Source organism: Aspergillus mulundensis (genome assembly GCF_003369625.1).
Source record: "Aspergillus mulundensis strain DSM 5745 chromosome Unknown scaffold_10, whole genome shotgun sequence".
Taxonomy (NCBI): domain Eukaryota; kingdom Fungi; phylum Ascomycota; class Eurotiomycetes; order Eurotiales; family Aspergillaceae; genus Aspergillus; species Aspergillus mulundensis.
This window is the reverse complement of record NW_020797898.1, coordinates 1,509,922-1,524,096: the sequence shown is the minus strand read 5'-3', so window position 1 is coordinate 1,524,096 and position 14,175 is coordinate 1,509,922. Positions and strand designations below refer to the sequence as shown.

General features: G+C 37.3%; 2 protein-coding genes across 2 annotated transcripts; both read left to right on the top strand.

Moving 5' to 3' along the window:
* Positions 1 to 330: 330 nt before the first annotated feature.
* On the top strand, positions 331 to 1,811 carry DSM5745_08875 (uncharacterized protein; the record flags this gene model as incomplete). Its single annotated transcript, XM_026750891.1, has 3 exons — positions 331 to 1,452; positions 1,527 to 1,592; positions 1,641 to 1,811. 3 exons carry the CDS (start codon positions 331 to 333, stop codon positions 1,809 to 1,811), a joined length of 1,359 nt encoding a protein of 452 aa, XP_026600904.1.
* Positions 1,812 to 8,487: 6,676 nt separating this feature from the next.
* On the top strand, positions 8,488 to 11,030 carry DSM5745_08874 (DEAD/DEAH box helicase; the record flags this gene model as incomplete). Its single annotated transcript, XM_026750890.1, has 8 exons — positions 8,488 to 8,551; positions 8,987 to 9,371; positions 9,425 to 9,571; positions 9,687 to 9,788; positions 9,832 to 10,063; positions 10,176 to 10,365; positions 10,406 to 10,605; positions 10,722 to 11,030. The coding sequence occupies 8 exons, from the start codon at positions 8,488 to 8,490 to the stop codon at positions 11,028 to 11,030; spliced, it is 1,629 nt and encodes a 542-aa protein (XP_026600903.1).
* Positions 11,031 to 14,175: the final 3,145 nt, after the last annotated feature.

Below are 14,175 nucleotides of genomic sequence, written 5' to 3'. Positions count from 1 at the left end.
ATCTCGCTTCAGGCCTGGCAAGATGAGCTCGGGCGCCTGCGAGTCTGGGCTGCCAATATCGGTGCCCACCAGAAGGGCCAGTCGTCATTGGACTATCGTCTGAGGGATTCTTCCCATATAAGGCTTCAGACCATCAAAGTCCTCGAAGCAACAAAGGGGCTCCTCCAAGACATAGACGACGTATTATCGGGACATTCCGAGCCAAAGGAAGTCTCGCTTGATGAAGAGCTGGAGATGCAAAGCCTCTGTGCTGAACTGGATCTCGATTTGGAGAATCCGTCTAGTGGAGTGACCGAACTGCAAGACGCCTACCACAGCCTCATCAACAAGATGTCCCAGCTTTTCGACATTTCCATGACGATACGCCAGCCGGCTCAGCATGATCGTCTGCTTGGAACTGAAAAGGTCGATGGGAAGCCTTTCGAGTTTTATTTCCACCAGCACGTGTCGCATAAATACTCCAAGGCAGAACGACCCATCGTCGACCGCATTAGCTCCGCAATGGCGAAACAGAAAGCGATCCTGAAGTATCGAGAAAGGCATCATCTGAAACTTTGTCAGGGGCTAAACATAAGGGATGGAGACAACAACACGGTTCAACTGTCAGAGACTGTCGCGACTTCTTTCCACAGAGAAGAAATGCAAGGCCTGGCACCAGACGACCTCACCAGCGAGTCCGGTGCTTCATTTACGTCGTATGCGGGGAGCTTGCTTACTGGTCATGAGAAACTGGCAATTCCTCCAATGCCAAAGGAGGGGGCCGCACAAAGGCCATTCGAATGTCCCTATTGTTACTTCATCGTCACCATAAAAGACCGACGCATGTGGGCTAGACATATCTTTAGAGACCTCTCGCCCTACATCTGCATTTTCCCAAATTGTCCCACGGGGAGCAAATTATACGATAGTCGAAAAAGCTGGTACCGCCACGTTCATGACATGCATTTGTCTTCGGAGGGCAAAACCGGGACCTACGAATGCCCACTGTGCAGCGAGGATACACTGCCCATCAGCTCGTTCGAGAGACATGTCGGCCGCCACCTGGAAGAGCTATCCCTTTTTGTTCTTCCTCGGACAGTTGAAGAAGAGGACGAGGACGAGGATGAGGATGAGGATGAGGATGAACATGGCCGCGAATCCCAACCGGAGCCAGTAGGATCATCAAGCGATTCGGAGCCACTCAATGAAACCTCACCACCACGGAACTACCCACATTCTATTCAGCTTGATAACAAGACAGCCACAGGAGGAGATAGCAACAACGAGGAAGCTCAAATGCAACCAAACATTAGTAATGCATCAATCTCAGAGGAAGGATCAGGTGATTACCGGTACATGCTCAGCGATGAACAAGAGGAAACTGCCAGAGAGGCAAGATCCAAGGCGGCTGTGGAATGGAAGAATCTCGAGCAAATCAAAGACACCGTTGATTTTAAAACTGCCTGGGTCAAGGTATGTCTTCTAAGCCCACAGTGGCTTACCGTCGAAGCCCTACTCACCCAGAGACTTACCTGACAATCTTGCAGGTCCACCGCAAGTATATGCTTCCAGAGACACTGGACACCCACGGGCTTCCTTGGGCCTGGGACGAGGTACATTAACACCAATGTAGATATTGAAGCAAGGCTGATTGTTAACAGGATGGTCAGTACCTGATTATCAAGACCTGGATTGATGAGGATTTCCAGGATGAACTCTTTGCTCACACGCGCCAACTCCGTGAAAGCCACCAGGTCCGTGAAACCAGGTGCTATATGAGTGACCTGCAGAACACGACCTTAGAACATAATACACCAAACTTGGGAGAATAGACCTAGCGCGAAGTCTGGGGTCTTTGACTAGGTAACTTGTTGACTGGGTCGAAATTTTCTCTCAAGGGCAATGACGAGGTATCACTTTGTATGAAATCCTCAGAGTAATCACATGAGATATCTTATCAAGCAAAGCCTATGTAGTAGCCTTGAGTTTATACCACCTATGTGCAATAGAGCATCAGATCCCCTCCACCTTGAATCTCGCATTCAACAGACCAGGGGACGTGTGTGGTATAACTCTCAGGCCATGAGTTATTGCCCAACAGCTAGAATGGCAACCAAGGCTCGATCCCATCCATCAAGGTTGAGGAAAGGAATGATGTGAGCCATGAACGATTGTATTAACTTAACTGACTAACTAAGCTAGGTGGTGGCTACAAAACATAAAGATATTCGGGAGCGCCAAGCACCCAGGTCACGTGACCATAAGCAGTAATCCTTAACACCCCCCTTGCCCGGGGTAATAAATAAATAAGGCTATCCTAGTTTTTTAAAGCAGTAATATAAAGTTATTTTATAGTATAGTAAAGTATTTTATATTAATTATTTAAATAAAATATTAATAGGCCACTTTTTTAAGTAACTTTATAAGTTTATTAACAGCCTGCTTTATTATAAGTATATATAAAAATTTAATATTTTTATTTAATACTTTTTAGCAAAAAAAATAATAATAAATATTAATATGCTTAAAGTAGGCGTAGTATTTAAAATTTTTAAATATAGTAATTACCCCTTAATTATTAGTATAAATAGTTATAGGCCTAGGAAAACATATATATATAAGGTTTAAATATTTAATATCTAGCTTAGTAAAAAGTAATTAAATTTAAATAAGTTTTTAAGTTACAAGCGCCTGCATAATATACTTTAATTTAATAAAAAAAAATACCATACTAAGCTAATACTTTAATACCTAAAAAATTAGACTACTAGTAAGTTTAAAAATATATTTAAATATTAAAGTTTTCTTTATTAAATAAGGGCCGGCCTAGTTAGTATTAATATAGCCTTATAAGCTATTTTTATTAAATAAATAATATAAAATAAAAAAAAAAGTAATATATAAATAATAATATACACACTTAATAATAATTAGGTATTTTTAACCTAAATTACACGCGTACTTTATAACTTTAAAAATTATATAAGTAATATTAAGGCGTGTATAAACCATAAGCTAGATTAAGTATTTTATTATAACTTAATAAAATACTATATTATTTATAAAGGCCTAGCCATCGTGATTCTTAAAAACCTTTTTTTTATTAAATAATATAAAAAAAGGCTTGTAATCCTTTAAGCTAAAATACTTAAAAATTTTAAAAATATAGGAGTGTTATAACAAGAATATTTTATTTTTATTTATATTAAATAAAATATTAATGCCTAAGTAATTTTTAACTTAGCTATTATTTATTACTTTAAAAAGTTTTAAAAACTTTTATTTAAAAACTTTGTACTAAGTGTTATTTTAAAAAAGTATAAAAATATTATTAATATATATAAAAATATATAGGCTATTTTTAATAAATATTAAATAATCTACGTGCAGGCGTTTAAATCCTAAAAAAATAAAAGTTTTAAAAAAAAGGATATACTATTCTTTAGGCAACTACTTAAAGCCATATATTATTTTTAATAAAAGGCTATATTTACTAGCTTGCTTATGGCTATTAAAAAGGTTAATATAAATTATTTTTTTAAGTTTTATATAAAAAAATATAATAATAATATCCTAAGAATATAATTACTAACTAAAAAGTATTATAAGCGCGATAAACATCTTAAAAAATATAAGTTTTATTATTATAGTATATACTTTATAAAAATTCTTGCTATAGTATTACTTAAAGCCTTTTATAACTAAATATACTTTATAAGTACTATTATGCTTAAGTTTAAAGACCTAGTAAGTTAATAATAACTTTATATTTTTTTTTATTAATAATATGCTAGGTGCTATTTTAAAATAATAAATATATTTTTTTATAACACGCTTCGCGCTAAAGTTTTATATTTTTATAATTAAGCACTTTTTTATATATTTAAGGTTTAAACTTAAAGGAATTAGGATCTTTAAATAATATAATATTAAATAATTTAAATATAACTATAATAATTAAAATATTAATTTAGTGCTAAATTTATTATATAATCTTATTAGTAACCACTAGGGGCGCTATAATAAAAAAAGTAAGAAATTTATTTTTTATTTTAGGATTAATACTAAAGAACTAAACATTATTTATATCTAGCGCTTTTTTAAAATACTAAAATAGCTTTATAATACGCGTAAAGTATTTAAAAAACTTAAAACTATAGATCTTAATTATAGTATAATACTTATATTTAATAAAAGTTAGATTATATATATTTTCCTTATTAAGGATATCCTCTACTATAAAAAAAGGCAAATATTAAGAATCTAAAAAATAGCAAGTATTATTAAGATTATTTTTAGTAATAATTAAAAATAAAATACTTATTACTTTATACTCCTTTATTTAAGCAGGAATTTCCTTTTTAAAGTTATAAGCACTTTTTTAAATTATAAGTAAAGCTTTTATAAATACTTTAATAGGTATTTATATAAAAATTTAAGGTATAAATAAAGCTAATTAAGGCTATAATTTATTTAAATAATTATATAATTATAAAAACTTTATAGGTATATATCTAGCCTTTTTAATATTACTAATTTATTTATACTAATATATTAAGATATTAAAATTATATAAGGTAGTTACTTAAGGTAACTTAGTATTATTAATCTTTTTAAAAATAATATCACGCATATACTTAATCTTTTTTATCTTAATATTATAAACTTTATAAAAAAAATTTAAATAACTAACAAAGCAGCCTTTAGCCATGTAAAAATCTAGTTTTATTTAATACTTTTTTTTAAAAATAAAATACTAGTATTTATAACCCAAAGCACGCTATTTTAAAGTATTAGGTTATTTACTAGTAAAAGCTTTATAAGGTAACATTTTTATATAATTATTAAAAATATAGTTTTAAAAAAATATAATTATAAAAATAAGATACCCCTAGAAATATTTAAAAGTTTAATATATTATTATAATTATTATAAGTAGCTTTATAAGGTAATAATTCTTAATTTTAAAAATATTATTAAACTAAGAATTATACACAGGCGCTAGGTCCCATATTTTACCTTTATTTTAAAAATATTTAGCAAGCATAACATGCTCTCTAGTGTTATTACCATAAATATATTTTATATTAATATTATACTAAGTTTTAAAATAGTTTTTTAAAAGAATATACTTCTTTAGTAATTTATCCTTATCGCGGAGTAAAAATACCTAGTAAAAATAAGTTATATTATTTATAAATATTATAAAGTAATATTTTTTATTATATTTATGTATAAAAATTAATTTATAAATATTAAAATAAATAAGATCTTTAGGTTTTATATAAATCTCGCGGTAATTTCCTAGTAAAAAATAATATTTTTTACTTATTAAGTATAGCTTATAAAAATGCTTAAGACCACCCTTTTTAAGCTTTAGGCCTTTAATATTTTAAGTAATTTAGTATATTTTTTGCTTGCTCGCGTGGGCCAAGTAATAATATATTAATTTAATAAAAATTAACTTTAGATTTACTTTAAAATTAGTATTAAAAAATAGCTTTATTATAATAATAAGCAAGCTATTAACCTTTAGCGTATTTATAAGCTTTATAAAAAATTAATTAATTATATAAAAATAATAATAATTATTTAAAATTATAATATACCCTTTAGCCTTATTATTTTATAAAAAAAATTTATTATTTTTATTTAAAAGTATTTGCGCGCCCGCCTTAGCAAGCTAGTATATTAAAATAAAATTATAAGCTAGCGTAGGCGCTAGCCAGATATTTTTTAAAATAAAAGTTTTAATATATATTATTAAGTTTAAAAGTATAAGATTAATTATAATATTACTATATTCTTTAATAAAAAAAACATGCTTATAATAGTTTTTACCTTAACAACGCAGGCCATAAAAAACATAAAATTATATTAAAAAAAAGTTATATAATATAATAAACCTAAGTTAAGTATCTAAAAATAAGAATTTTTTTTATTATATTATTATAAGCCGCTACGTGGTATTTTATATTAATATAATTAAAAAAAATAGTAAATTATTATTTACTAATAACAGCTAGTATTATTAAAAAGCGCCTTACTATTATTATTATTATTAATAAAAGTGTTAATTATACGCGTTACTTTAAACCTTGTTAGCTTAATTATTATATAATTATTAACTAGTATAATAAGCTCCGAAGGGATTCCAGGAGTTATTATATTTATATAAGTTATATTTATTATATTTATTATACCCTTCTTAACCGCGGCCTTTAAATACACTAAGAAAATTATAGCTATAATAGCCTTTATAGCCTTATTTATAAGGGCTAAAATTAAAATAAAATACGCCTTGCGGGCCGCGAGAACCAGTCTACTTTATTAATTAGTATTTAAAAGAAAAGTAATTACCCAGAGCACCGTGATAATAATACTAAATAAAGTTAATATTTTTTATAAGTAAATTATTTTTAAAAATCTTGTTAATAGTTAACTTCTTTTTATTTTTATTTTTATTTTTTTTATTTATTATATTTATAAAAAGCATGTTAAAAATTACTTTAAGTAACTTTTTTTTTATCTAACAGTGCTACATGTATTATAAAAAAAATATATACTTTTTTTATTTTATAAATTATTAAATTATAAAATATTTTTAATTAAGTAATTTAAGCTTTATAAGACTTTATATTTTAAATTATAATAAAAAAAAAATAAACCTTTATTTAAAGGGGTAACTTAAGTTTTTAATACCTTAATTTAATAATAGTATTTTTTTATTTATTTAACTAAATAATTTTATTTTATATATTTATAAGCTTTATTATAAAAAGCTTATTTTAAATATTATAAGCTATTACATGGCTGCAAGGCTTATAAAAGGCTTTAAGTAAATTAAAAGCCTTTTTTAAATTATATATAGTATAAAGGTTTGCCTGAATAAATAAAGTATAAGTATTTTAAAAAATTATAAGTATTATAAACTTTTTTTTATTATATTTTTTTATCTTTTTATTATACATGTTTTTTAATTTTTTATTATATATAATAATTTTTTCGCGCAGGTATTTAATCTTTATTATAAAAATATTAATATTATTATTAAGTTTTATTTTTTTATAATAGGTTTTTTTAATAAATTTATTATTTTATAAGTTATAAAGGTCTGGTTCTGCAGGCATTAGGTAATTACCTTAAAAAACTTACTAAAAAAAAAAGTTAAAGCCTTACAGTCTAATCTTTAGTAATTTTATTTATTAAAAATAATTTTTTTTTATTAAGCTTAATAATTAAGTTAGTAATTTTTACCTTGTTAGTAATAATAAAAAAGCCTTTTATTATAGTATTAATGCTTAAAGTATTAAACTTAAAGGTAAAAATAAGTAAAAATTTTTTATATAAAATAATATAGTTACTAGGGCTGGCCTAGTAATTATAATTTATATATTTATAAATAAAAAAAAAAAGTAATAAAACCTAGGCAGAGCAAGGACTTATAACCTAAAAAAAGAAATAATATAAGCTATAAATAATTATATTAACTTAACTAATTAACTAAGCTAGGTGGTGGCTACAAAACATGAAGATATTCGGGAGCGCCAAGCACCCGGGTCACGTGACCACGGGCAGTGATCCTCGACAAAGGTAGATCCCTCGGTGTCCTACTGCGGAAAATATTCACTGATGAACTGAATCTCCCGTCTCAGTTCTGCAAGAACAGTTCATCAGATTCCGTTCTCCTTGCAGGATGTACAACCTTGGCTGAATGCAGTTTTCTGACCGCAGCTACCAGTACACAGCGCGGATATGACATTGATTCAGGTCTGGTCCTAAATCTATGTTTACTCTTCATATCGGTCTTTAAGAGTTGCAAGGTCGACCACAACAGCATGATTAATATAGACCCCCGATGGGTGAGCGGGATCCTGTCGCCGACACTGCGAGCCACCACCTCAATGTCATCGATCAGACGGAACGCGAGCTTGTGTATAAGGACTGGGGCGGGCTGTAACGGAGGGCATGTTCTGCGTTGGGTTTTCCAGTTAGATGCCCTGATCACTACTGTAGTAATCCCGCTGGTGAGCTTTTTATGCTAAGCCAGCATCTTAAGACAGAGATTCAGAGATCCCGGGGTAAGGCACTTGTGTAAAGTCGTCTAGTGCGTGTGTTAGTGGGCTTGCACTGCGTTATGGGGCACGGTGGGGGTTGTATCGCTCTGGCAGTGGTTGTTAGATAGGCGCTTGAAACATTGATCCCCCGGGCTGGGACTCACCCTCCATAGGGCTGACACTGCATTTTAAGTGTGTCTAGGACTACAGGACAGTTGGTAGATGGCTTAGATACCCTAGCCTTAGCCTCAGCCTTAGCCTTGAGGGGCGCGGTTTTCCTCTTTTATAGTGGCGGGTCTCTTACCTTATTTTATAGATTGAATTGTATCTTTCAATTATTTTGTATGCCGCTCACGGGTGTAATAGTAACAGTGGAATGCAAAATTCACCATACCCTTTAAAGCGTCTCTTAAACCCGCCCCGGTGGGGACGGGGGAGCAAGGAGGCAACAATGGAAATCTATGGCATGATGAGGGCTCTTGAGTCCGTCCGCGGCTCGATGGGCCTAAGCAATGGTCTGTGTATATTCTCCCTTGACAGACACCTTTGAATTATCAAAGAAAGAGACCGCTAACAAGACCAGGCCAACTAACATAAGTTATGCCATTGATTTATTCTCATACCCGGAGAACATGGCCTGTGACAAGCTTTTTAATAGTTAGGATATAATATTTATTAATTAGTTTGGGTCTCCCTCTTCTGCCAACATCAACCTTGCCTTTTATAAGCAAACATCCTTCCTCCCTCTGCCGGAGGATTATACAAGAGTATTTAGTAGGACATTGTATATAACCACGCCCCGGGAGCTTTATGATAAGCAGCTCCTAGCCGAAACCACTAATGCCAATCTTTATAGAAGGAACACTAATACACCGGACGGGCAGCAAATTTGCTACAAAATAGTCAGGACCCATACCAAAGCTAAGAAACACAAGTACTAATGTGACCAGATCATCCGCGAGCAAGTCCGCCTCTTAGGAAAAGGCACCGACCTATAAGAAAAAGTCACTCAGCTGCGCGAGCCAACCCATCCCCGAACACGCATACATTCCGGATCCAGCGCTCAACGGAGGACGGCGAGCTCTTTCTCTCCTTCCCCAACGGAACGAGTTTCAACCATCTATTTGAGAAAATAGTCAAAGCACTTGATGGCCTTCGCGATCTACCCGGCTTTAAGCTGGATGCCCTGGCGCAGCTTAGTGCGGTTGTTGATGCTGTGAGAAGAGCGGCCAAGGCAAAGGACGCGAAGTTTCGGGTCAATGTCAATGTCTATGGTCTTGAGAGCAACCGGGATAAAGTTGGTGGAGAGCTTTCGAGGTCCAATCTGTTTTGCAGGTTCTGGATATGGTGAGAGCGGGTTTTATATATGATAACCCCCATATGCTGAGGCTGGAGGAGATGGAGGAGAGTGATACCAAGGGGGAAGAGGGAGTTCTTAAGGTCGAGGCTGAGCAGGAGGAAGAGGGAGTTATGGCCCTGCCTAAACAAGATCATGACTTTAAGCAGACAATAGCCAAGGTCTTTGGGTCTTTACGGTAACGCGCCACGAGCGCTTGCATAAGATCAAGGGGGGCCATAATCTAAACTGGGAATGCTCTATACCCGTGAGTAGAACCCCTGGTTCAAAAAAAAATATCCTAACCAATTCAGACACCAAGAGGAAGCCCTCAACTTTGTAGCGCAGCGTGAGACGGGAAATATCTCGGATAAGTACCATTTATGGCAGCCAAAGATGGTAAACGGGGAGAAAGTGTACAACCACCCACATACAATAAAAGATGCACTAACGTCACAGCTTCCGCCATGTTATCACCAACACCACGGAGCGCGAACACCCAGACAAGAGTGACGGGGAATTTCTTGCTAACAAGATGGGTATGGGAAAGCCACCTACCATGCTTATTCTTATAGGAAAGACAATGCACGATGCCCGTGAGTGGGTTACCCTAAGCATCGCAAGAGGCTGCCAGATACAGCCCTGGCTAAGACCACTTGTCGGGCTATGCTGGTTGTTGTCCCCTCAAGAGGTCCGTTATTCTGCCAGGTCTGCCGGATAACAAGCTAAAAATAGCAGTATTAATCAACGTATAAAGAAAAAGACTGAGCAGTAGGTACTCTCCCTACTAGCATATTTTGCAGGCTGACACCGTCAGTCACCTCAAAGGCAGCATGAAGATCATGCTTTACTATGGCCGCTCGCGCAAAGAAGCCCTAGACAGCAGCGATCGATTCGAGATTGTTACCGCAACATGCAACACCCTCGCCAAGGACGTATTAACCCAGACTCTCTTAGGCGAAACGGAACTTCCTCGACGAGGAGGCAGATGCCGTACGCTCGCTGACTCGTAATAGCTGGGATCGGTGCCTAGGGTGCCGTCAGCCACTGGCCGTTATTTCAAGGGAGAGGAGTCCACAGCATATTGAGAAGCGCGGACATGCTCTGTGCGAGGATTGCTGCATGGGCATTGTACAACGAGCAGATGGCAGGGTGCACTGCCCGCTATGCCAGTCCCTCAGACGGCCAAATTCGGATATCCCCCATGCTCAAGAGCTATCTCCTGTCGGAAGGGTGCTCGTTCAAGATGCAGACTCTTAACGCGGTTATCCAACGGAACCTGGACTCCACGCAAAGGTACCCCTGTCCCAATACCCTTCTTTAAAGCCCACCACTAACCACAACCACAGCATAATCTCACCTACTGGACCCGCACCCTCGACCTTATAGCGCGCCATCTCCGTTCTGCGAAAACCCGCTTCCGTCGCATCGACGGCAAGGCACTTTCCTCGAAGCGCCAACAAATCCTCGACCGCTTCGATGGAACGCGTGACGGGACCAGCAACGTTCCCCGTTCTAGTCATGACAGCCGGAACTGGAGCATTCGGTCTGAACCCCAGTCGGTGAATAGAGTGTTTATCGTTGAGCCGCAGTGGAATCCAAGTGTAGAGAGTCAGGCTGTTGCTCGCGCTATCAGATTGGCTGATTTCTTTTGGTAGGATATGTGTTCGCAGCCAATGCACAAGCTGACACTGAGTAAGATGGATTTCGAGGAGAATCTGCTGAGAACTGCAAGCCAGCAGGGACGGGAACAGAAGGGGTTTAACCTTATGGCTGGAGAGATAGCAAAGGTTATGCCGGATATTGCGTGAGGATTTTGAAGTGGTTTTGCTTGGATACTGCAGTTCTAATTCAGTGTATACTGATTGGGTGAAGAACGGACTATACCATTAAAGTGAGATGATCTATACCTAGAGCCCTTTCGAGGTTATCCAAAGCGTGTTTATGGCTAGGACTAGCAGTAATCCCGTCTTGGCTTTATCTTCTTTACGGTAGTAACGCTGCAATTGCGGCACACCAGCCACCTGGTAGATAAGTAGCCCTGCCGCGCCAACGCCGCCGCCACGAACAGCTTAATACTCTGTAAAAACTGCCATAAATCTCCAAATGCGTGGTAAAGAGCACTGAGTAGAATACATGGAAATAGAAGCAAATATGCCATCCATGGATTTTGACAATGGACGGGAGCAAGGGCTTCGTCGGTCACGTGGCCTCGTACCGTACCTACACCCCTTGTCATAACATATCTATTTTGCTGCTGCTTCCTGGTCATGGCATGGGTAAAATCAATAAATCACACGATGGAAAAGACCAATCTGGACCTTGGGATGCCTTGGGCGTTAGGAAGGGACATTTGACCGGGATGGTAAACTAGTTAACGCCACCATGCGTGCTCGGGAGTACTGCATATGCACTGCAATTTTAGATGCTGAGGTTTGGTACTGAGAAGACGGGCACTTTTCCGAAAGGGAGGGTCGGGAGGCTCTTTGCACTGCATCTTTAGACGCAACGGGGGCTAGGGTTGTAGAGGGTATCGAGCTGAGTCGAGAGGTATGAGGCCGGGGCTCTCGATGTTTGCACTGCAGTTTTAGTCGCTGCGGGGCGTTGACGAAGGACTGCCATACCAATGTTATGGAGTGTTATCTCAAATATGCGCACTAAAGGTCTTGGACTGGAAGTTATTTAGAGAGGAAGAACAATCGCGCTGGGGAAAATCCAGTTTAATAGAGTACCAAGATCATTGGGAAAGGTAGCAGTGCTTTAAACTGTACTTTTAGAGTCTAGAGGGCATGGAATTATGACGTATAAAGAATTGGCATTGGAAGCAAGACAGTGCTTGCACTGCGTTTTTAGGGCCGTGGAGGCATTGCCATGCCATGCTGAGGCTCTGTCTGAGCGAGGAACGTTATTGGACTTTCGATAAACAGGGTCAATAATATCAGTATACCCGGCGAGTTATGGAATGGGGTAGAATCGACCTGACTTTCTGGGCGTATGGTCACAGGAGGTTGAGCATCGTAACCAGACTCAAATATATATATGTATGCGACAAGGAGGGTAGAAATATCCGTGGGTTACTTATTGGCTGGCTCTTCTAGCTCATATCTAGGTACGAGAAGCACATGATTATACTATATATTGTATTGAACGATCTTGACTATTGAGATTTCCCCAATCAATCGCTGAGCGCTGTAATTTCAGGCACTACAGACCTGTCTATACTGCTATTGATTCTGTGACATTACTGCAAAAAGCACCACTTTTTTCAACAAGAAGCATCATTGGTCTAGTGGTAGAATTCATCGTTGCCATCGATGAGGCCCGTGTTCGATTCACGGATGATGCATCGCATCTTCTTTTTGCTTTTTTGCTTGTGTGGCTGCTGCTCCACTGTGTGGGCCTATTAAGGTACCACGGCCGGGGCATCGAAGCTAGCCCTAACTTCCGAGCGTAGTGCACTCATACAATCAAGAGCCGAACCAGATACTCTACAGCGATGAGTATTGACTACTATGGAACGAGACTCACCCATCACTGATAAATCCCGATCTCTACTGCCATGTGTTTATCCCTGTAACATATGGGCATCCTCTTTTGCGCGAGGTGAGGATGGCTCAATGTCAGAGTTTAGGTTACTGCTCTACAGCTGAGAGCAAGTGAGGCGGCGAAGCCAGATGAACGGTAGGTAAGCCTCCTATATTTGAGTACCATCACGGCGCAAACCCTTAGCTCAAACATTCGCGAGTAGTGCAGTTCTATGACCCCTTGACTCCGCGGCACTGAGCATCAGTGCCCTGTAAGGAACGACGAGGAAGGCCGTCAACCACCAAGCTTGTTTCAATAAATGACAGTCTGACCAAAATATCGCAAATATAGCATAGGGCTCGGGAATGTCTATGCCTGCTACTTATCTCGCCGATATTGACTTATCCGGGCAGCACAGCACGAGCAGTATGACACCTACTAAGTCCAAACGTACAGTTGGACTACCGCAATAGAATAGAACTTGATTCTCGACTAGGTCGGTGGGTTATTCAGCCAAAAAGAGCCCAAGGCTCGCAGATGACCGATGACAGTAAAAGGTGTTCCTGGCCAGGAGTTATCAGAAAGAAGCCTTACTCTCCACACATCAGAGATGGTCAGCCTCCAGATAAGGCCCTTCTGAGAATAGAACTGCAGTACAGCAGCCACTGTGCAAGGCCAGTTGGGAGGATGCCACCAGCGCCGCCTGCAACAGGTGTGCCCGACAATTCCCTCGCTGCAAGAGGTCACAGGTATTGCGCTTTGAGATCTAACTAATCAGAAAGGCTGGACTTATCCCTGGGAGTTGCTCAATTAATCCTTGTAGAGATTTGCAAGAGCACGTGAGATAATAGTTCAACACTGCATGGTCTTTTAGTGTGGACGAGACCTTGATGCCCATGTCAAGCGATGGGAACCGGCCTGATGCATGTTAGAGGGAATCAGGTAGTAAATCAGGCAATACGCCAGTCTCTACTGGTTTCACAATTGGCCGCAGCAATTTTCCATGTAGTCTTGATAGGCGTGGTTTGGCGAAGCTCTGTAAGAAATGCGAACGGCCATTCCGAGTTAGTTTAGCATGCATTGCGGAATCTTAGTCCCAAAGAGGAAAGGCAATTGTAAGAAGAGAGGAGGTTAGAATGAGGAAAGAAGCTCTGCCTTTTTTCCAATACCGTAGTGTCATAGATAGGACTGCTTGAGAACTTTCATTTGTTCATAGTGGATAATGAATCCGGCGTGCTAACTTAGGGCTAGCTTGAACTGTGCCCTACCTATAGGCAC